This window comes from Ambystoma mexicanum, chromosome 14 (genome assembly GCF_040938575.1).
Source record: "Ambystoma mexicanum isolate Mex_15411 chromosome 14, UKY_AmexF1_1, whole genome shotgun sequence".
Lineage (NCBI taxonomy): Eukaryota > Metazoa > Chordata > Amphibia > Caudata > Ambystomatidae > Ambystoma > Ambystoma mexicanum.
In genome coordinates, this window is record NC_090940.1 from 544,019,600 (window position 1) to 544,044,881 (window position 25,282).

The 25,282-nt window shown below is 44.7% G+C and overlaps 1 protein-coding gene across 3 annotated transcripts in view; it reads right to left on the reverse strand.

Annotated features, from left to right (window-relative positions):
- The window catches only part of TC2N (tandem C2 domains, nuclear), a 305,672-nt gene that overhangs the window by 29,393 nt on the left and 250,997 nt on the right, over positions 1–25,282 (reverse strand). Inside the window, exon 12 of one of the 3 annotated variants that reach the window (XM_069637838.1) lies at positions 9,089–10,133. The exons of the other annotated variants lie outside the window; for them this stretch is intronic. Coding sequence (XP_069493939.1) covers positions 10,086–10,133 — 48 coding nt within the window. The 3' untranslated portion in view covers positions 9,089–10,085. Of the gene's footprint in view, positions 1–9,088; positions 10,134–25,282 lie in introns of those variants that run through there. 3 annotated transcript variants of the gene reach the window in all.

The window sequence follows — 25,282 nt, forward strand, 5'->3', positions numbered from 1 at the left end:
CAGCAGGGTTATTGACCCACTGAGCTGCCTTTCCCAACCGGCCAACCGGCTGTTGACACTGAAAGCACATAGTGTTAGGGTACTGGCGGTTCCATGTGAGGCTTGCTTGACACAAATGGCTCATCAAAAGTTCTAAGCCTGTTTGGGCTATCCTACATTAGGCTTTGAAATGTGCCAGATTTCTAGCAGTTGGACTCAGTAATCGGACATGGCAGAGCAGACGTTTTGAAAAGCGCAAGACCAAGTAGAAGTGATTAAAGTATATGACAGCAATGCCATCTTCTCACACTGTTGGAGGTTAGTGGGAAAAGCTCAGACACTGTGTTTGCTCAGTACTTTAGCTCGCTGCAGCAAATGCCAACACTTGTTCATGCTTTCTTAACAGCAGCTCTGTTAAGAAATCCAGGTACTGTTCCAAAACGTAGCAGTTCTGCTAACCAAAGTGGCCATTCTGCAATCAGCCCTGCTGTAAATATTTGCCATTGTGCCATGACATGCGTATAGCAGCTCCGTTGATAAATTAGGCTACTTTGCCTGAATATACAGCAGTCCTGTTGAAAGGTACCGGTAAAATGTGTCCCCGTGAAAATATATACAGCACTGCTTCTTCCTGTATCCATTATACATGCTTGCGGTGGGTGGTCAGAAAGAGAGTTAAAGTTCAGATGACATGCCTAGCTATTTGTTGCTTTCTAAGACAACTATGTATAGTGCCCTTTCATGCACAGGAACACGTGCAATCTTAAGACTAAAAAAACAGTATAGGTAATATTATCGCCACCAAAAATATCACCGTACATATGGTCATCGGGAACGGCCATAGGCGATATTTTTGGTGGTGATAACTTATGGGGCAAATGGATGAGGGGATTGCAGGGGTGTTCCCCGCTCCGTTTTAAAATATGTGGGGATTGCGTGGGTGTCCCCCGCAGGTTCCATGGGGTAATATTGGAAAATATGGCAAAATCTTTGTATGGCGATATTTTTGCGACGATATTATCACATGGAACCAAAAAAACACATCTTCATAAAGAACACCAAAAAAGGTTTTTGCTTCTCATAAAAGCCAAACAACTGCTTGCTGGGAGGCTCCGATCAAGAACCCCAAGCCACTGAATGCAATTGATGTGCTTCTGTGATGAAAAGAAAAGAAAGTATGAAATCCCGATGCTGCTGCAACTGCGCTGCCTCTATTAAAGCGGACTAAGGCTGAGGAAAATGAAGTCGAAATGCAGCCCTTGTTTAGGACAATTTTCATTTTACACAATTCTACCTGTGTCCTAAAGCAAAGTGAAAAGCATCTTCATGATTCAAGATGCTTTAATAACACTGTAACCTACAAAATGCATAAAACACACATTTCCTTTTACATTACTCAAAAAGTATTATCTTGATAGAATCATTAACATAGGTGAGTGTTTAAAGGTATTACACAGACCAGGACTCATCCGAGTTGCTTCTTTCAGGTACGCACTCCTCCAGCCTCCACCACCTACCTGCCAACTCAATAAACAACTAACCACTGACGACTTTGACTCATGGCTCAACGCATCTCTGATACGGCTCACACTCCCTTGCAAACCATCAACCCGCCGTGGCCTCTTCCCCAGATGGTTCACCCCTGAGTTGAAGACCACTAAACAACTGTATAAATACCCAGAACGCAAATGGCAGAAAGACAAAACCCCAGAGAGCAAGGCAATCTTGGCCCGACACCTTTACCAGTACAAGGCCGATATCCGGATAGCAAAAAAAGCCCACTATAACTCCCGAATCCTAAACTGCAAAAACCCAAGCAAAGAACTCCACAAAATCATCTCTGAATTCACCAACCCGGCTTGCACCATGACTGTCCCGACCCCCTCACAATCTCTGTGCGACTCACTCTCCCTCCACTTTTACACCACTGCTCTCGAAAGAACAAATACTCTAGCCACCAAACTGACTCGCTTACATCCAGCTGCCAATTCTCCCCCCATACCGGCCAGCCCACCAGCCGTGACCACTACACAACCAACGTTCGAATCCTTTAGTCCAATATCAGCAGAGCAATTTCTCAAACTTCTTTCTGCCCGCAAACCATCTGGATCTCTACTGGACCCTTGCCTAGCCACAACCCTCAAAGAAATGTTTGCTTCCACCTGCGCAGGAGAACACGGAAGATCCATCATAAATGCCTCCTTATCCTCTGGTATCTTTCCCGACGCATTCAGAACGGTTCATGTTAAACCTCTAATTAAAAAACCTTCGCTTGACCCCCTCGAGCCCAAAAACTACCGCCCCATCTCAAACACCAGGTTCCTTGCCAAACTCATTGACCAAACTGCCTACTCCCAACTAAATGCCTTTGTCGAAACCAACAACCTCCTTGATCCAGCACAATCAGGTTTCAGAGCCCGTCACGGAACAGAAACCACCCTATCCTCAATCTGGGATGACCTTCAAATGACAGCAGACTCCGCGGGATGTGCCGCACTAATCCGTCTTGACCTATCCGACGCCTTTGACACAATCAATCACTCAATCCTCCTAGACCGCCTCCACTCCCTAGGAATCTGAGGAACCGCTCTTAAATGGATAGCTTCATTTCTCAAAGATAGGTACCAAATAACGACACTCTCCACCTATACCTCCCAAACGAGACCAATCGACACAGGAGTCCCACAAGGAGAATGCTTATCCGCCCTCCTATTCAATCTCTACTTAATCACCCTCCCACCGATAATTCGTTCACACAACATCCTGTGCTACAACTACGCCGACGACACTCAACTAATTCTAAAACTCCTGAACTCAACACCCAACTCCCGACCTGACCTGGCCTCCTGCCTCCTTGACATAGAACTCTGGATGTCCCAAAGCCACCTCTTGTTAAACCCCTCCAAAACGAAAATCATGATATGTGGCAACGCAGAACTTCTTCCGCACCCGCTTCCCTGGCCATCCGCCATGGGCAACTCACCAACCCCCTCCAACTCAGTGAAAAATCTTGGATGCACCCTTGACTCTGAACTAACACTCTCGCGCCAAGTCAACAACGTCTCAAAGTCCTGCCACTACCATCTTAAAACCCTTAGGCGCATCTTTCCATATCTCTCCTTTCCCAACAGACTCCGCAGTCCAATCAATCGTTATATCAAGACTGGACTACGCAAACCCCATATACCTCAGAGTCCATGCGTACCAACTGAATAAACTCCAAAGGGCACAAAATGCGGCTGCCAAACTACTACTTGCGCTTGGCCCGAGAGACCACATCTCCCCAGCCCTTAAGACGCTGCACTGGCTTCCAGTAGCCCGAAGGGTGACCTTCAAAACCATATGCATCTCCCATCGAGCATTGTATAAAACTGGACCTCAATATCTCCAAGACAAGCTAAAACCCTACCACCCCCCTCGCACCCTAAGATCAAGCTCAGCCGGCCTCCTAGTCATACCTAAGACAAACTCAGTCAGGTTAGGCGGGTCATCATTCTCAACCTTGGCCCCCACGCTTTGGAACTCACTCCCACCCCACATCCGCCTAACTGAGGATTTAGCGTCCTTCCGCAAACTGCTGAAAACCTGGCTCTTCCTCTAAAACCAACCAGTACTAAACTAGCCCAAACAGGATCTCAAAGACACCAATCCAACAAACTTCCTGATGCAAGAAATTGACAGCTAATTAACCCCTAATATAAACTAGAAGGACAAACAGAATTAAACGAATAAAGTAGATCAAAGCAGCAAAATGGTTAATAAGAGTAAATCATATGGAATCAATAACGAGAATTAAACTGCTAAAATTGACAGAATGGATGAAGCAGGCTGAACAGATGGATGCGCTGAGTGGAAGAATGCATGAATGGAAGAACAAATAACTATATAGTTCGAATAAGTGTGGAAATCGAATGAATATGTAGATCGGATGAGTGTATAGAACTGATAAACATGTTTAATGGATGAGTATGTAGAGCGGACGAGCATGTATCGCAGATGAGTGCGCAAATACAGAGAAGTGAGTAGAACGCAGGAATGCGTAAACCGAACGAGTGTGTAGAACAGATGAGTATTGTGGCGCGGATGAGCATGTAGAGTGCACAAATGTGGATAGCGGATGAATACGGAAGTGCTGTGAGTGTGTAGATAACCAGAGCAGATGAATGTGCAAGCCTGGCGAATGTATAGAACGTATGGGTGTATAGAGCACATGAGTGTATAGGGCAGACAAGTGTATAGGGCGGACGAGTGTATAGGGCGGATGAGTGTATAGGGCGGATGAGTGTATAGGGCGGATAAGTGTATAGGGCGGATGAGTGAATAGGCCGGATGAGTGTATAGGGTGGATGAGTGTATAGGGCGAATGAGTGTATAGGGCGGACGAGTGTGTAGAGCGGATATGTGTATGGGGCAAATATGTGTATGGGGCGAATGTGTGTATGGAGCGAATGTGTGTATGGGGCGGATGTGTGTATGGGGCGGATGTGTGTATGGAGTGGATGTGTGTATGGAGCGGACGAGTGTACAGAACGGATGAGTGTAGAAAGCGGATGGGTGTATGGAGCATTTTGATGGAAGGAGCGGATGGATGGACGGAGCAGATGGATGGACGCAGCGGATGGATGAACGGAGCGGAGGGGTGTATGGAGCGGAGGGGTGTATGGAGCGGAGGGGTGTACGGAGCGGAGGGGTGTACGGAGCGGAGGGGTGTATGGAGCGGATGGGTGTATGGAGCGGATGGGTGTACGGAGCGGATGGGTGTATGGAGTGGATGGGTGTATGGAGCGGATAGGTGCATGGAGCGGATAGGTGCATGGAGCGGATGGGTGGATGGAGCACTTGGGTGTATGGAGCAGATGGATGTACGGAGCGGATGGGTGTATGGAGAGGGTAGGTGTATAAAGCAAATTAATATATGAAGAGGATGAGTGCGCATGGCAGACGAGGTATAGAACAGATGAGTGTATGAGTTGAAGTTATAGAACAGGATATTACTGTTGGATGCATGAAAAGCACGAGTGCCGAAAGCGGATGAGTGCGGAAAAGGGAAGAGTGCAGAAAGGGGAAGAGTGCGGAGAGCGGATGAGTGCGTGGAGCGGATGAGTGTGTAGAGGGGATGAGTGCGTAGAGGGGACGAGTGCGTAGAGGGGATGAGTGCATAGAGGGGACGAGTGCGTAGAGGGGATGAGTGCATAGAGGGGGTGAGTGCGTAGAGGGGGTGAGTGCGTAGAGGGGATGAGTGCGTAGAGGGGGAGAGTGCGTAGAGGGGGTGAGTGCGTAGAGAGGGTAAGTGAGTAGCACAGACGAGTGCGTAAATTTCAGAGCAGCGAGTAGAAGAATGCGCAAACCAGACGAATGTGCAGAACGGATAAGCGTAAACTGGATGAGTATGTAGAGCCCACGAGTATGGATAGCAGAAGAATAAGGAAGTGCGGAGAGTGTGTAGATCATCAGAACAGATGAATATACAGACCTGGCGAAACTATAGAATGAATGAGTGTATTGAGCACATAAGTGTATAGAGCACTTAAATGTATGGAGTGGATGAATATATGGAGTGGATGAATGTATGGAGTAGATGAGTGTATGGAGCGGGTGAGTTTATGGAGCGGGTGAGTGTACGGAGCGGAAGAGCGGATGAGTGTACGGAGCGGAAGAGCGGACGAGTGTACGGAGCGGACGAGTGTACAGAGCGGATGAGTGAACTGAGCGGACGAGTGTACTGAGCGGACAAGTGTACTGAGCGGACGTGTGTACGGAGCGGACGTGTGTACGGAGCGGATGAGTGTACGGAGCGGATGAGTGCACGGAGCGGATGTGTGTAAGGAGCGGATGGGCGTATGGAGCGGATGAGTGTATGGAGCGGGATGAGAGTATGGTGCGAGATAAGAGTATGGTGTGAGATGAGTACATGGTGCGAGATGAGTGTATGGAGCGGATGAGTGTATGGAACGGATAAGTGGACGCTGCGGATGTGTGTATGGAGCGGATGAGTGTATGGAGCGGATGAGTATGGAATGGAATGGATGAATGTATAGAGCAGATGAGTGTATGGAGCGGGATGAGTGTATGGAGAGGGATGAGTGTATGGAGCGGGATGAGTGTATGGAGCGGGTTGAGTGTATGGAGCGGATGAGTGCATGGAGCAGATGAGTGTATGGAGCGGATGAGTGTATGGAATGGATGAGTGTATGGAACGGATGAGTGTATGGTACAGATAGGTGGATAGAACGGAGCAGACTAGTCCACGCGGGGTGGACCGGAGTGTATTATACCAGACTGGGGTGCACGGAGTGGATATGTGTGCTCGCTACGGACTGGAGCGCATAGAATGGGACGTACATAGTATGGTTCGGAATGCAGAGAACGTTGAAAGAGCATATAACCCATCATATCACACCACCACGCTTACTCTCTCCTTTACATCACCACTCAACTAGAACACAGAGATACTATGACACCATTTGGTATAACTGTTCTCATACCAACAACCGCCGCTTACTCCACATCACTCTGAATAAACACTGCTGGTTTCACACCCCCAGCCAGGCGTTCTCCTCAGGCCTAACGCAGCCACAACCGTTCTGGATAAAACCTGCCAGAACGAACACATTCTCCTGATCCCTCAACCAGCACACCTACCGCTAAGAAGCAGCTATTACACGAATACCGCATGAGCTGCACACATACCCGGTGCTCACATGCACCTTTGACTCTCTCTACTCTCTCTACTGACCTGAACTTCAGTTCCCAAGGGCGTTCAACCTACCAGCGCCTTCAGGCCATACCAATGGTATATAAGGTGCTATATAAGTGCAAAATAACATAACATAACATAACTATGTGGATTGCCAAAGTAAAGAGTAGATTTGCAGGTTGCTGCTTGCCAGGCTGTCACTAGTGAACTCCATGACTTATGGGGGCGCTGCCATACATAGCCTGTGTAAGTGGTACGCATGGAAGAATTAAAAGGGCCGTATTGACAACATTTCTGTGTGTAAAAAGGCCTGATACGTACCTTATCTAGAAGGCTGGCCCCATTACCTTTTTAATCTGTACACAGCAGGAATGGGAAAGGCAATAGATAATTGCAATAATGTTCTGCTGAAACCTGCTGATACACGCATCCTCTGGCTATCGTATGCGGATGATATAGTGCTCTGCGATAGAACTCCGATTGGTCTTCAGCACAGTTTGCAGGTGCTTGAGAACTACTCGAGAGATATAATCTCAAGATGAATTATACAAGATAATGCCGATAGGCAGAGGTAGATGTCATGGAAACTTCATCTAGGAGACTGGAAATTATAAAATTGAAGCCATTTCCTCCTACGTCTACATAGGGGCAATGCTTTCTTCTGCTAATGATGATAAGTTAGCTTTGCAATATGTTATGCCAAGAGGAATATGCAGGTTTGGAACTATAAAGGCATTTGTGCGGAATAGTGCAGGATACGCTATAGAGGGTATGCTGATAACACGTAAGGCCAGCATTGTTCCATTTCTATTGTATGCCATGATATATGTACAGATAAATATGCAGAATGGTGAACCCCATTAGAAGGGAAACATTTGAGGGGCTGTCTTGGACTACCAAACTCAATTACTATAGAAGCCATTCGAATGGAGTTAGGCCTGATTTCTCTCACTACTCGAGCTAAAATTAAGAGATCTATTTTCCATATGAAAATCATGGAGGATAAGGGATCCAGAATATTAAGTAGTAGTATGTCCCTTAATGATGAGTGCCTCAAGCGAACTCAAGCAACTAGGGAGATGGAAGCCATCTGTTGTACATTTCAGATTAAAATACTCTGGGAACTGAGTGAACAAGAGCCAGCAGCTATTGCAATGAAGACATTGGCTGACAAGGCTAATATCTGGGATCGGATCAATACAATAGACCATCTGAGTAGGAAAACCACATTACAAGAATACGCTCGGCACACTCTCCTATTAGGAAATGTGCCGCATATTTAAAATATACGACTGATCAGGGATTGCGACGTATTTTTAAGTGCCAAGGACGAGGTATCTCGTCCTTGGGATTCCCTCCCCAGTGCCAAGGACGAGATAGCTGGTCCTTGGCACTTAAGGGGTTAATGAAGGATAAAATGTTAGAAGGCTTTACATGGTGAAATACTGAAATCACCAAAAAAGGCCTTGGCACTGGGGGGGGAGAACCCATGGCAGTTAAAAAGTTAATGCTTTTAAGATTTAACCTTCTCCCCTCGTATATGATTACGGGGGCTTGGGATAAAATACCAGTACAAGATAGGCTCTGCAGAATGTGTAAAGGTAGTATAGAAACCACTAGACATCTACTAACTCAGTGTAAAGAGCTAGAGGGACAGTACATAACCCATTATGGCCATTTGATAACAAGAATAGAAGATGTTGGTAATGACCAATTTTGGTCCACTATAACCAGGGTTATGTCTGCAGCAGCTTTTCATGTTTGGAAATATAAATGAACTAGGAGGATTGTGTACATTTTAAATGATTAATAATGGATTAAAAATGTATCGTAAATGGGAGTTTTATATTTATAATGCTAACTTGTACTTTAAATGTATTTTAAATTCAATGAATGTAATGTGAATACTGTTTTAGTGGAATTAGAAGATAGTGTACAGGTTACATTAAAACCATATACAGTTAATAAAAAAAGCAAGTGCACCTTTTTACAAATACTGCAAGATCCCCAGGGGTAAAAACCCACTTTTTGCTAAAGCCAGTTTTTCTGTTTTGGGGCATCCAGATGGCTACTAGTGATCACATGTTTTACGAAAAAATAGGGGAGCCCCCAGCGTATTCAGTGTGGGTTTGGGGCAAAATACAGAGGAAACAAAAGGGAAAATAACTCACACTGTAAATTGACATAGAAATTAAAGTCTTATTTATGCTTAATTTTCCAAACCAATGTATATTCTGCTCCTAGAGAGTCAGAAATTAGGAAAGTACCAGGAAAAACAACTGGAGCGATATTGACCTTGATTCTTTAATGAAACAAGAAGAAAATTGGTTAAAATACCCAATATACAACAAAGTGAAAAAACAGTTACAAACAATTAAATAAAGGATTTTTAGTACATAAATTATTCAGACACATAAACGGTGAATTAAACAAAATTGTAAAGGTAAGCGGTTATAAACATACACAGAGAAAATTTTGTTCAAAGCATGGCCAAAATCACATTTAGCATACAAATTGCACAGACTAGTGTAGTCTGATGTGTACAAAAGAGTAGGTACAGAGCAAAAGAAAACAAGTTATTAGGAAAAAGTCAATGATTCAATGACAGAACAGTATCTGTATTAGACTTAGTATTTTGTATTTATACAGTATATTAAGACTGTCTTTATTCAAAGGTTTCTATCCTTTGTATGTATCCATGATCAAAATATGATCATGTTTTGTGGAGCTGCCAGTGATCACATCCCTGATATTTCTGCCAAATTTGTAGTTGATCTGTCCCTTAGTATGTAAAATAGGCCTCTGATCCACATCCATGTGTAAAAAGTGCCAATGCTTATTGATAACATGTTACGTTTATTTGTCCATTGTATGGATAGCCCAGAAAGCTATATCTTAGGCCTCTATTCAATTTATCTTATCAAAATGGTGACTGATGAGACTGAAATTGAATTGAGGCAATTTATGAATGTCTTGAGAAAGATTGGTGTACTCGTCTAAATACCATATACGACAGTGCTGTTAAATGATGCGTCACACAGTGTCTAACGTGAATTATAGAGATCCTGTTTACTGTTGTACATTTGTGAGCCTTTCGAAGCAAAACACTGATGGTGCCTTTACTTTGGTAGGTTTTTGATACTTTATTTTAACTTTTTGTCAATGCTATGAAATGTATGCACTTCTTAAATTTGTCTAAATTCAATTTATTGTGATAATTACCTTTTACTCCGTCGCCCTTTTGAGGATATTTGTATCTGTTTGTGCTAATGATTATGTTTTGAATATTTGTGTATTGCCTTTGTTGCTTTTATGGCTCCCAGCTGAAATAAAGTATTTACATTAAAATAAAACATTGCCTTAGAGATCATAGAGGACAAACATCATTGCTTTTACTCTGAGTGCAACTCTATCCAAGAAGGAAGGACCCTTTGAGAGACCAATAGGTGTGTATTCTCTGTTAAAAAAAAAAAAACTAGAATAACCATATAAATCATTTTCTAATAGAAGGCTATCTTTCCTTAAATGACTTTATGCTACACACCTATTGCACTGTTCCAAAATACCACAATGCGAAATGGCAAGGGGACAAATAGCATCAATGAGGGTTCCTGATGCATTTGATACAATCACAGAATATTTTGGTTGGAGAAATAAGAATGGCCACAGATCTTTTATATATAGTCTCTGATAAAAGGATATGTTTGAATCAATAAGTACTTAGGGGATACTGGGCTTCATGTTCATTTAATTTTCACAACACCCACCCCAACATTAAATAGTTTGTAACCATGAACCATAAATAATGATTTTGGGCAGTCGCATTTGAATGTGAGCATAGGATTCCAGAGATAATGTGTCTTTTTCCAAAAGCCTCTTAGAATTGTAGAAGTGGAGGGACTGAGAGGGGAACTAGGTCTCAGGGTCAGGATTGCGGTGCACGCGTCCTGAACCCTGATGCATGGACAACTGTAGAGGGTTATATATAAAGTATTGGTACATTTTTGTATGAAACATTTGCTTTAGTTTGCAGTCTACTTTACTGTTCATATTTAATATCTATACCAAGTCCCTACCAACTTTTGTAAAGGAATGTGCGGAACAAGTGGTCCTGTGCAACTGATAGGCAAAAATGCAAGAGACATCCTTTAATAGTTTTATTTTATTGGTTAGGGCTCATTGAAATACCATTAACAGCTTATTGGCTTACTGCGCAGGTCAAATGCACTTTATGGAACTGTGCTGAGTCTATAGCTATGTCCAGGATTAAGCATCAATTATATCATATGCAAAAAGCGACATATTCTCTGAGCCGCTGGTGATTTACTGTAGCTCCTAGGAAACCCAAGACTTGCTATTTGTTAGAAAAGGGTGGAATCTCATTAATTTGTCATTAAGTATCGATATAGTTTGAACAAAACTTAGATAAATGTGCAATACAAAAATAGCATCTACATTTATTCACTAAACAAAGACAAGGAACTTCTAATTCTCATCATTAATACATATCCATATGGTTAATTTCATCATTATATGTTATTTTATTTTGATTTTATTATTAAAGAGTAATTTAAGAATGGTGTAATTATCTTAAAGTTCCACCTAAATTAAGCAATACCTTATTCTTATCAGATATATCAAATCTACCCATATATGAAAAAAATCTATATTAAAATTCTAATACGCAAGAGTAAAGCCCTAATTTGTCTAGAAAACTATTCATATTACATCTCCATTTTATTTCTAAAATGTTTTAATTAATATCCAAATCTGAATTAAGGGACCTACCCTAAAGTACCCCATTGCGTTAGATCCTTTTTAACTTGGATAATCTTTACATAAAACAAAAAAATAAAAGTTGCGGTCCCATGTTTTGCAACCCTTAAAAGAGCAATTACATTCAATGGCATCTATAGCAGGTGCTCTAAGCCAGTCTTTCATTCTTTGACAAGAGGGTTTATAATCAAATACATTACAGGCAACATGCTTTGTAAGGTCACCCAGTACGGAAGTGCCTACAAGAAACAATAGCTGTCACAAAATGATGTATTGGTGAACCAAATACTCTTGCAAAGCAAATAAGTCATACGTAAACACAATAACTTTGGCGTTGCACAATGACATGCAACTGCTCTTGGGGGGAATAAGGAACTGGATATGATTAAAGGTGTTTGGGACAGTGAAACTGTAAGGTACTAACGTTGTGTATTTGGCAAGACGTCAAACATTTGCTTCTGATCGACTTATCCATTACTCACTTCTTTCTTCCTTTCCTTGTTTCTATTCATGTTTTCATGGATTGCTTCTGCTCTCTCCTTGCTTTCCTTGTTTCTTTATTTGGTTGCCATTCTGACATGCTCTTTCATCTTACATCTCCTCCCCCTTCATTACCAATCCCTCCTCCCCTCGTTCCCTTACACACTTTATACTTCTACGTTCATCATTCCCTCTTCTCCTGACTTTACTAGTGTTCTTCTTTCTCTCATGGTTCCAACAAATTCTTCCCCCTTTCTTCCCTCTGTTACATGATTGCCTGCCTTTCATCCCACTTATCCTACTTCCCTCCTTTCCTATTTCCCTAATGTCTTATTGTCAAAATCCTTCTTTTATTAGTTTCTGTCACACCTCTAACTTTCCTTTCATTACCCTGTTTTCCATTTTCATTTGCTAGAGAAAGTATTTTTAATGTTGTGCACTACCAATATATTCTCAAGAAATCATGTGAATTAAAATATCAGACAGCGGTTTGACAATAAGGTACTGGTTTTGTTAGGGCTTAGAACTAAGTTTCAAATGCACTCACTATCAATTTCTGCAAATGTTGGCAGTATGATATAACAGAAAGTCTTCAACTAACCCATAACTGACCAAGAAGGTAAGACTATTGGTTATTAAGAGCATGGAAATCGCTCCACATCACTAGCAAGTGACATAATTACTTTCTACCATTTAACTGCAAGATTAAAGATCAAGCAGAGCAAGCTGGTCCATCCACCACTGTAACCCTATGGCAAGATTGTATTAGGAGATTGACAGCATGTTGACTATACGACTAACTACTGGCTGGGCTGATCAGACATGTTTTAAATTTCCTTTCGCCTGCAATTATCTTGTCACAGCGGATATGCAAAGCTATTATACAGCATGATCAGGGTCTAATTGTAGTAAGGAAGGCACTTGACAACATGCCAATATGTAAAGAATTACTAGGTTTACTATTACATTGCATATGACACAATATTATCTATTAAATTGAAGAGGGGTGTTATCTGCAATTGACAAAAACTGCTATGGGGTCCAATGGTGCCCCAATGTATGCAACTATGCTCATGGCAACGTAACAAAGAAAGGATGCGTTGGAATGTGCTAGCAAACCTCATTTTACCATGGGTCTCTGATGTTTAGACTCTGCACTCTTGGTTTGGTACCATACACCCCTAGAGCTTTACGGGTGGTTTAACTTTTTCAATTACTTGAATTGCCCAAATTGCCAATGTTGCATGACAAGGGCAGAGTACATTATCTAGATGTACTATCTGTGAATAACAATGACACGCGTAACCGGTGTACATGAAACCAACTAATAGCAATAACAGATGGGTCATATGGTTGACTAACAGAAACAAGCATTGGCAATGCCAATAGTTTTGGCGTTTACTGATGTTCTTTGCATGTTGCATTTAGAGGCAAGTGCAAAGTTTAAAGGAGGATGCGATAAGGGGTGCAGAATGAGAAGGGCTATAGAGCAAGGGAGGAAGCCATTGATAGAGGGTGCCATTGATGATGAGCAGAAGAAATATGAGCGAGAATTGGTTAGCGTGAGACAATAAGAAATAGAGAGAGTGTGAGAGGTAGGATGAAAGGGGATAGGAAGAGGGGGTAATGTGAATGGAGAAATAGAGGGGGTAGAGTCTGGTAAGGTGGATGGGGGAATAAAGGGTGTAGGGTGGGTGGAGCCAGAGGGAGGGGGTACAGGGCATGGCGGGGTAAAGAGAGAAGGGGTAGGGTTGGTAGAGAAAGAGCTATAGGATGGGTGGCATTCGGAGCATGCGACGTTTGGATCTCTTGATGTTTCAGACTACAATTCCTTATAATAGCTGGCTATTGACTATGCTGGTTAGAGATTATAGGAGTTGTCCAAAACATCTGGTGAGCCAAAGGTTGCAGACCCCTTGCCCTAGACTGTTCACCTTACCATCACAACTTATTACATCAACCAATGGAAAGTCCCCTTTTATAGGACATGGTGTGTGCTTGCAGGGTGGGATTAAGACTGATTTGCATATGGTCTTTCCCCTTTCTGTAATCTCTTGGCAGGCGAAGAAAGATGGACTGGAGGATTGCCCAGGGCAATGGCAGAGACTGAGATTAATTCTAAACCTTCCAGCCATCAGCTCTTTTGTTTTGCTGAAGTCACCCCGAGTGAGACGGGTATGCCCAGATGTGGGTCCCGTGCCTTCTGGGTCTTGGGACCCAAGCTACTCCTCACTGAGGAGACCCAACAAGGCTGAGACATGTTTGGGGATGTTTGGGGTCTCGTGCAGAAGGGATGTGATTTAGCGGTTCGGGATGGACTGCCCCTTTGGGGGTGGGAATAAGCCTGATTTGCATATGGTATTTCGCTTTTCTGGAATGGCTTGGTAGATGAAGAAGGATGGTCTGTAGGGTTGCCCAGAGCAATGCCAGATGTTAAGATTCATTCTAAACCTTCCAGCCAGTATATCTTTTGTGTTGCTTCTTGCCAACATTGCACATTATTTCTGGTCAAACCCCTCTCATCTAACACGAATACAAAATAAATGCACTAATTATTTGGGGTTGGATGCAGAGCAGAGGTGGGGACAAGAAGAAAAGGGATGTGCTCACTACAGTGCATGGTGTGCAGGGCGCACTTCAGAAGCCCTGCCCATGGGAACAGTTGGTGCACCTATGGATTGTTTTGTGATGAAGATCATGTGCATGATTGGTAACTATGGTAGGAACTAGGCACCATAAAGACGGTCTGCACTTACTATTGAGGCTAGTCTGCAAATAGCAGAGAGCTGTAATTGGAGTAGGGGCTGAGGCCCACATCTTTGTTTTGCGGGACGCACCACTGGAAGTTGGTGCACACAGGTAAGAAATCTGCTCAGAGCAAGTCTAAGTAAACTGGGGTTGTTGTGCTCAACGCAGGAGCAGATGCACATAGGGGTGAGTTGTGCTTACTGCTGGTGCACGCACTGAAGCGATGTACTCACTGCAATATTCCCCCTTCTTATAACTCCTTTTCACCATTCTATCACGAAGGATATTCACACTCTACCCCCCCCCCCCACTTTTCCAACATGAACACTTTTGCACAATATGAAAGACAATGGACTAACACCAGAGCTGTTTACCTGACAAGTCCCAGCACAAGGGTCAGGTAAAGTCAGGCAATTGACCAGAATCACACACACCTGATGGCCCTTTCCCTTCCCCACAGGGATAAAACGTGGAGCACGAGAGCACACTACAAGCAAGGCAGACCGCGCAACGAGACAGCAGTTCAAGAGGAGGAGAAAGATGGCGAGAACCGAAGGGGTGACAAGGAGAAATCTTGCCCTTTCCGACCCTGACCCGCAATGCCTCCGTGAAAGGAATCATAAGACAGCGAACAATAGCCAGTGTTTGTTGCAGCAGATGTCAATGGTACATGGAGCACGCCTACACTGATTATCAGAACAGGGAGAGATGCTTGCTACCGTGGTACCGGCCTTGACTCCAGAGACAAGAAAAGCCAAGCGGTTCATCACAGCCGTTGAGTCGAGGGGAGAGCCGATAAGAAACTGAACTGTGTTGAATGAAAGTCACAAATGGCAAATTAAGGAAAGGTGAGAGAACTGTTAACATTAAGGGGAAACCAGCTGTAGAGGGGTCTGGCATCACCTGGGTGATCATTCGAGAGACTGTGATTAATCCCATGTTTGTTGAAACTACCAATAACAGAAGGCCGTAGACGAGACGGAAGGAAAAGGTCAAAGTGGTCATACAGAGGTCTAAAACCCCCAGTATAGTCGGAAGTCTTTGACCTGCCAGTAATTGAAAAGCTAAGGGAGATGAATCCTGCATAGTGAGAAAAGAGAAAGAACTGTGTGATTGGTAAAAGTTGACAAGAGTGAACCCGATGGAGGCATGCCGATGGAAAGGGGCAAAGTCTGAAGTCCCAATGAAAAATGTGTTGACAAGAGTGAACCCGATAGAGGGATGTCCATAGTGAACTGTTTAAAAAGATATCAAGACTTGTGAATGTCACAGGTGAAATTGTTTTGAGAAAAAGCCGTAGTGAACCCGACGGAGGGAGGCTGATATTCGAGAAGGGTCTGAGCCCGGAAGAGGTGGACTCAAGGGTGCAGTCATCACCCAACGTACATTGGAAAGGAACTTTTCGTTTGTTATTTTGAACACATCAGGCCCTCAGAGGCAAGAGACTTTTTGTAGTAAAGACAATTAACCAGCGAAGGTACTGATAGCTGAAAACGTAACTGTCGTCTCGTGCTGGGAAAGCTCAAGAGTGTGCTTTGCTCAGGAGTCCCGCCTTTTCCCGTGCTCAAAACGTGGGGAATGGAGACCCCGGGTACCACATCCTGACTTATCATTTGTGAACACTTCTTTCTTTCTTGTGAACCCTATCCCACACTCTTTTTCTGTATTTAGTTGTAAGGATTGGCAATAGGTTTTTTAGTATAGGCCTTTTTATTTGACAAGACGCCAATAGGACTGCCTTGTTATTATTTGATGGTTGTAGCTTGCTCCCATCTTAGATTTAGGTTTAGAATAGGTGTTTTTCCAACCTGCATATACAGTTTAATAAACACCCTTGCACTGTGATCACTTGTGTCTGTCTTTACTGTTGCCACCATGAGTTCCTTACAGCGCCCAAGACTACTTTATGGCCCAGTCAGACCCTGTTGGGCAGTATCACGCTGCACTGGCTCCACCATCCACAACCTTGTTGGTTCAAGGTAGAGGTGTCGGGGTGCATGATTTTAATACCTGTCATGACAAATATATGGGCAGGGTGCAAATGGTGGTTAATTATTAGAGCTGGTAGGATGGGCATGGCGCTAAGCACTAGTTGTTGGGATCTGTGTTTGAGCCACAGGTCGCTGCTTCGTATCCTTACAATTCTGCGGGCATTGGGGAAGCAGTATTTAGTGGTCAGCTATCCATGCAATTATGGCATAAGTATTGAGTGGCACACATTTATATATTTAGGGGTTGAATTTAAGCGCTACAATTTAAAATTGAAGGTATGTATGACAAAGGGGCATGCACAGTAATGAGCAAGCAATACAGTAAGTTTAGCAGCCCAGCCAGGTTATGGTTGAAAACGGTACTTAACGGCAGTGACTACTGATCTAATTTATTTGTAAAATACCTGTACACAAGGGAAACGTTTCCAGGGGTGACTACAGAATGCCTTACGATCTGCTTTGTGGTAATGACAATTTGCTTTATCTGCAAAAAACAGGTTCATGATACCCTGAGGGGACAAAGGATTTTTTGGCAGGTCAGTTACGGTACATGTGAAGAGCTGGAAATTAGTGGTGAGGTTGGCTGTTTAGCAAGGAGGATAAGAGAGGCTTTGCGGGACACTCAAGGCATAGGAAGTGTCTGATGATTAATATGATATAATATTTTCTTAGAAGTCTGAGGAGATTCAATGTTCTCTCTACCTTCTCTACCTTCACCCTGCATTTTATGAGCTGCTGCACTTGCATGATCTTAATAATACAAGGTCTAGTGAGATAGTTTGTCTTGTCCCCCTCTCTATCTCTCCCTTTGTATTGTCACGCCCTGAAACACCTGGGTACAGGCACTTTATAAATGACATATCATATCTTATCAGTGAGGGACAATGAGGGGGTGGCAGGTTAATCGGGGATACCCATTATAACAAGATACATTTTGTTCCCACCATATTAGGTTGACTTACAATGACTAGAGAAGGGTCATCAGACATGTTCGCCAGCATCGAAGTTGGCTCCAACAGTCCAAGTGGTAACGAGTGCAAGGATGAGGCTGAATCCGAATTGTGGGCACTATTCCAGGAAAAAGTGCACAGGAAGGGTAAAAAACAGGGCAAAATGTTGCTGGAGGAGGGGCAGAAGGTGCCTACACACCAGCAGATTGTTCAGGCCCAGATCTGATTGCCTGCAACTTTGGACATCCCCCGCCCCTGCTAAGCTAAATACCTACCAAAGCACCACCAAAAAGGAAGAGGGCAGCGTGTAAACTGAGGTGTAAGTTTGTAACCGTCAGGTCACAAGAAAAATTTTTATTACAGGTGGCAGCTAATCCCGCCGGGCACTCTGCTGAAGTGCAGCAGGCGATTCTACCAACAATTGGCGAGTTAGAAGAGATAGGTGGTGCTGTGATTGCGCAAACAGGTAACTGAAGAGGGATTCGGGATCCTGCCACCAACCCCCTCCCATCAAGTTCATGATAAGACAGGCCAGAATACACTGCAATCACCCATTCTATTTCGGACGAATCCCAGGTGCACCAATGATTGATAAATACGTTGAGAGTTATCCTCTCAGCCAGCCATACAGACCCGGCACAGTATGAATCTGTCCATGTGTGGATGAAGAGCCGCAGACCATAGACAGAGACACCTATATGGATAGCATGGACTAAAGCACCAAGAAGCCATGTTGCTGACTTTGTTAGAGACACCACCACATAGTAGCGTTAGACATGAAGCACACACCCCATCTGCACTTCGGGACACAAGCACACACTTGAATACATGAAGAACACGAGAGTACTGTTCAATTGTTACATGACAGATACATATACATACTGTCATTGCTTTTATTATTTTTGCCATTAGCCAAATGCAGAAACGCAGAAACCGCAAGGCACAAGAGATCCTGAGCAAAGCTTGCAGATGCTTAAACGAAATGCGAATAACCCTACAGAACTGTAGGAGCACCTATAGGACCTGACAGAGCCAAGTGTGACTAACCTATGGAGAATATAGCATAGCATGGACAATGTAGAAACTGCATTATAAGGTTTAGGAAAATTACAGCAGTCCTCAGACCACTGAGCAAGACATGAGCTGAGCTGATTCAGGCTGGACCGAGAGCAAGACGCGTGACACAGGACCCGCAGCCAAGGTCAAGAGATACAGGAGACATTCCAATCACCAGGCGACAAGGGGAACATCTACAAAAAAGGGAATAAAGACCTCATAATTCGGAGCTGCAGAGCTCAATTTCGTGGTCTCCAAACACGTGATACAGCTGAAGCAGACAATGGACAGTGAACAGTGGTGAGAAAGGAGAGCCGATCCCAGGCAGCCAGACAAGTATGCAACAAGTGTTGTGCCGAGCAGGAGAACATCTCATAAGGCAAAAGTGGTGCACACAAGTTGCAATACAGACACATAATCGTTCATATCACCTTGAAAAGGTACACACTGAGCTGAGGACCGATTTGGGTCACAGGCCTGGGGACGTCAGCTCTAGCCAAGCACAGATTAGTACCCTAGGGGTGCATAACAACGGGCAAGAACCAATGGTAAGTCCATAAATCTGCAACAATCTTATAGTTGGTGAATTGGGGATGGATCAGGCCAGTCGCCTGACATGGAAGAACCAGTAGAATAACATATGTATGATATGTACTGATATAGGTTATTATGCTCCTGACAGCCAATCCCACACCGCAATAGGTGTTTGGAGAGAGGCCCAAGTAATGACAGAGCAGTGATGTGTTTTTCAGACAAAAATGGCCTGCGCGCCATTTACTGTGTGACATGCTGGAATCTTTCTGAGTTCTTTGGTTTTGGCTGTAATAAACCACAGTTTGAACTGGCCATTGACTGAGTCATCTGTGTATTCTGGGGGAGGGAGTTGGGCCCTCCAAGTCCGCAAACTTCCATTATTGCTCTGGCATACCTCAGGGGTTCTCCCCAACAAGTTGGTATCAGAGAATGGTTGGATGTTCCAGCCCTGCGGCAGGTCGTCTCCTCCGCCGCGGAACCTGAGAGGCTGCAGGATCCTCACATATTTTGAGAAGACGGGAAACACATGCCTGTGGAAAGGCTGCCAGGAGCTAATTAATAATCATCCGGCCCAAGGTCAGCAAGGAGTCCAGGCAGATCAGGGCGGGGAAGTGAGCACCTTCTGGGGGAGTCGGCAGCTGAGCAGCGCCAGTAGACTACCGAGTGTAAGTATTGACCCAGTCGAATGGCAACTGTGGGTGTGAGGGAGAGTATTGAATATTGTGGCGTATTCTTTAGTACCGTTGAGTATTGTCAAGGTATTGTCTAGTATTGTCAGAGTGAGTAGGGTCAGGCGCGCGGGTAGGAGTCCTTTCTCCATGTTTAGGGCACATTCGGTCTTAGAGGTAAAAGCTTCTGGTGAATAACCTAGACTATTGACTTCAGGGCACAGATATGATATGATAGTCTATTTATATAACGCCTATACACAATGTGTTTCAAAGCGCTTGATGACAGAAGATATGTATATAGTGGTTTTCCGGTGGGTTGCGCATTTGGGCTTGGGTCATAGATGACAGTATCTCTGTAAGGGTTAGCGAGGAAAGCTGGCCTAGATTGTGTAAGGTGAGTTGACTGGTTAAGTCTCCTGGAGTGAGATGTTTTGCATGTTAGGCGACTCAGCGGGTACAGTTCGACCACAAGAGAATATTGGTATACTGTGCCTGGAGGCGGGAAGACAGCTGTGGGGTTTTTGTGTTGCTGGGAGTAACGGGCTATTACAGTGTGCACACAGTATTTGATTTTTCTTAGCACTACCTTCTTTAGTAGATTGGTGACGCCACCCATAGATTTGCACATAGGACACAGAGAGCATGAGACGGTGAGGAGCTAGTATTGGAAAATTCGGAGTGGCAGATGAGGTGAACAAGTGGCAGTGCATGGAAGGCGCATGTGCAAGATTGTAGCGGCGCCTGAGGAGGCAGTGGTTCTGAAGGCGGGGAGGTACGTGGAGCACACCTAATAAGTTTTGGAGCCGAAGAGGCTCGTAGTACTCGGAAAAGTACTGTCATTATATTGCACCTTTCTCCCTGGACAGCGGATTGTCAAAACCCTCGACTTGAGGTCAGGTAAAGGCTCGAAACAATGGGGGGGACACCCCTTCCACACATGTGTAAGACACTCCCACCCTATAGGAACAAGATTTTTAAATATAGCATAGAATGGTCCAAATGTACAGAGGGAAAGTTAACTAAACCGTGGCCACCTTGTGGACGTTTCTCCAAAGACGTGCAGCAATCACTACTGACAAACATACAGGGTGCCTATAAAGGGAAGTTCACAAAGCGCATGGCCATATTCGAGTTGTGGCGCATATTCCGTGAGGACAAGGAGGATGCAGCGAGGCATCAGTGGATGTTGAGCCAGCAGAAGGTGAAGGAGCCAGGAAGTCACCATTCCGCTTCTCCCTCCGAGCATAGTATCCGATGACACTGACAACGGGCAAGAATGTACCCAATACGGGAATTAAGGACAGCAGCAGGGTATTCTAATCCGACATATAAGCCACCACCATACACGAAGGAAGAGGGGCCGATAGGCTCAGGGCAGTCAGCTACTGAATGCGAATCAATAAGCGAGATGCAGAAGGGCGCGAAGGAGGGGTTCGCAAGCATAACCACCAAGGAGTGGAAAGGAGGGCAGATACTCCTGAAACTGGAAGGGGAAAAGAACAGGGAGGCAGAGGGGGGACTAAGGCAATGGAGGATCTGAAAGGAAGCAGCGAAGCATCAGACTGGGCTGAGATAATGGAGGAGGCAGATAGGAGAGGGAAGGAATGGAGGAGAGGTTAGAACGAGAGGACACAGAGAGAAGACGAGAAGAGAAGTTGGAGAGGGAGGAAAGGGAATAAAGGAAGAAGGAGGGGAAGGAGTGCATGGAGAGGGAACGAGAGGAGAGGATCGGGAGGGACTTTAAGGAGAGAAAAAGTGTAGAAGGGGAGCAGCAGGACAGAAGGACATGGGAAGTTGGAGATTGAGAGGCGGAGGGAAGTAGCTGAGTGGGAAAAACGCAAGTAAGCTGAGGGAACAGAGAAGGTTACAGCTGGACAGGCTTGCAAGGGAACAACCGCACAGGGAGGAGGACGAGTGAGCAATAAGAGTGGTAAAGACACAAGGAGCAATTGACAGGGAAACGACAGTCTTGAGGAGATAGCACAAGCTCACAGGATAGCAGCACATCAGAAAGAGACGGAGCAGGCCGGGGGGTATGGGGGGGGAGGAAGTAGGTACAACTTGAGGGACATCGACCTCAGCATGAAACCTAACACGGACCATCCAGGAGACTGAGCTTTACAGATGATTTCTGGAGAAACATGGGTTCAGGGTCGGACAATGAAGATAAGAACAGTGGCGATGAGAGGGGGGAGCAGTATCGATCCCAGTCAGCGGGATGGGGACAGATAAGCGGGTGTCATGGAAATTTAGGATGCATACAGAAGACGGAGGCGGTAGCTGAAATGAGGAGGCACAGTTGGCGAGCGACTTACACACCCTACATGACGCTACATATGTTGATAGGCTTAGAGACCTCCCAGGACAAAAGAAGGGGGAAACAGCCATGGCTTGCTCTAGGGGAAAGTTATCAAGGAGGTATGACGACAATATCCGGGTACCGACATTAGAACCGATAGAGGTATGCGCAGGTATTGAGAGCGAGAGAGGGGACAGACAGGTCAGACTGACTAGAGGCGCACATGAGTAGGAGGGGTTCACACAGATGCTCTTACTGGAGCCGGGAGGGGTATGACCTCATTATATACCATGGGAACACGCAGACAAGGAGAATGTGAAGTGCAGCCTACCCTCAATAAGTGCGGGGGCTGTGAAATGGATTTATTAGATGGAAAGGAAGGCAGCGTGAAAAAGGCTAGCAGTGGGAGACGTAAAGGGACTACTAGTGGCGATCCTCTGGGACGCTGCTGATGTTGTATGGAAAAGGGCGGAGTTCCCTGGAGTGACAACACGAAAAATGGTGCACAATGGTTGGCCGTCTGCAAACTGTAGAGCTGCGGTATGGTAAGCTTTAAGGACACAATACCCAGACACCTCGGACATTGGGGCGATTATGTCCTGGAAAATGAGGGTAGATGAAGATCCGTTACAGTATATTCAGGACATTCAAGAGCTTTGGCACCTTGACACTCGAGAGCCTTGGGCCAAAACAGTACCAATATTCTATCACATACTAGTGCAGGGGCTGCCAGAGCCCGTCCAGAAAAATTAATTAATTAAATTTGTATCCGTCTCCTTCCCTTTTAACAACCACCGAACCCTGCTAAAAGAAGCCCCCTTTCTCCCACTCATCAAATTAAATGATGGCAGAGCCTGAGGAAGTCTGGTGGTTATATTATTATTTATATATTGGAAGGAGCAAGGCTCTTTTGATCACAAAAGAATATACAATAGATAAGAAATCAGATTTGACAGAAACCAGAGAGCTTCTTACAATGGGGCGAATCTGAGTGACATTCTGACCCGATTGTGGAGGTGAGTAAATGCAACAGTCAAAAGGGAAAATAAATGGTTGGACTTACATAGATTAAGGACAATCAACAGACATTTTTAAGTGCAGGTAGGCGGTACGTCCAGCTGTGTTAGGATTGTGACGACGATAGATGAAGTGCTAGAGTGGAGGCAGTGAAAGTGAGGGACAGAAGCACGTTAGAGGCAAGGAATAAATGTTAGCTAGAAGGGTGGTTAATGAGAGGTAGGTCTGAGGTGAGGAGGTAGGCTTTTAGGTTGGTTTTTGAACAAATCATTGTGTGGACTGTTTGTTGGATGTCCGGAGGAAGAGAATTTCATGCAAGTGGAGCAAGAAGAGAGAAAGAGTGGAAGCAAGAGGAAGCACAGAGAGGGTGAGGTGCCACAAGTGTAGTCGAGAATGGAGATTACGAGGAAGCTTGTAGAGATGGATAGAGGATAGCTATGGTGGTGCCTTACCGTGGATAGATTTGTGAACCAGGAAAATAAATTTTAATCTGGCCCTGTTTTGCATCATCAGCCATCCAGCCTGGTGACGGTACCAGGTAGTAGGTGTGAAGTGAGGGAGTTCAAAGCGAGTCCTGGTGGCAAAGTTAATCATCTTGCAGAGAGGACAGAAAGCATAGTTGGGGAGTTGTTAGGAGATGCTTCATGGTGTTGAAAGGAAGGAGGTGCCCAATTTTCCTAATATTTAGGTAGTTGAGGAGAGCAACCGTTGCAGTTTTGAAGATGAAAGTAGATGTCAGAAGAGTCTTAGATGCTACTGAGGTTTCTAGCTGAAGAAGAGTAAGGGAGAGAGTCGGGTGGGAACCGGATAGGCAGGGGAAGAAGAGTACCTCTGTTTTGGTAGAGTTTAACATCAGAGAATGCAAAGCCATCCAATATTTAAGGGCATAGACACAGTTGAACATTTTGAGAGAAGAAAAAGTAGAAGACTAGGTGTTGTTCGCGAAGAATTGGAACAGGAACCCAGAGCAGGAGATTAGTGCCCCAAGAGCAGAGGTGTAGAGTGTGGAGTGGAGGACATCCATGACAGAGCCTTGTGAAATCCCAACAGTTAAAGGAGTTCAGAGGTGTTGTTGTTCCAGGAGACAGAGAATTGGCAAGGTGGCAGGTAGGATTCAATCCAGGCAATGGCTCGATCGTGAATCCCAAGGAAAGAGAGAGTATTAAGGGGATCTGAGTGATCGACAATGTGAAAGGCAGCAGACAGGTGAAGGAGAATTAGGATAGAGGATAGGTTGGAGTGCTTGGCAGAGGCGATGAAGTTGGAGACATTCTTGAGAGCAGTTTCTGTGGAGTGACAGGAGTGGAAACCTGCTTGAATGGGGCCTCGAAGGTTGTGGATGTCTAAGAAATGTGTAAGATGGTTGAATAAAACCCTTTCGGGTACTTTAGAGTAGTGTGGAAGGCGAGACACAGGCTGAAAGTTCTTCAGTGGGTTTGGGTCATCACCTTGCATTTTTAGGAGAGGGATGACCATGGCAGCTTTGAAAATAGAGGAACAGCAAGCGGAGTCGAAGGACAGGTTGAAGAGTTCAGCTAGATGAGAGGCGACTTAAGGGGCAAAAGGCTTGACTATCTGAGGAGCAAGTGGGTCTGACGGGGCACACGTGGGTTAGCCTTCATCCGTAGAGATAGGACGTCTTCAGTATTAGTGTGATTAAAGTGGGAGATACAGGCAGAGGATGATGGTAGAGTAGGCAGAGAGTAGAATGAAGGAGGAGGGAGTGTGAGGAAGGTCAGGAGAGAGTCTCTAATTTTGAATGTTTTTTCAGTGAAGTATTCATTTAGGTGGTTAGCTGTGAGAGTGGAGTTTTTTAGACTTCGGTGGAGCGAGGAGTGAGTTTAGGGTCCCCTGTAGCCGGTGAGGATGATTGGGGTGAGAGTCAATTAAGATGAGGTAGAATTCTGTTTTTGCTTTATCAAGAGAGGACTTGAGAGAGTTCAGGGCAGAAGTAGAGTTGCAAGTTTTCCTGCAAGTGGGTATGCCTCCATTTTCAGAGCAGCTGATGCATGTCTGTGCAGAGACAGTGTATGAATGGGGTGACCCATGGCTGAAGATGCTGAGACTTAGCGGTGAAAGTGAGC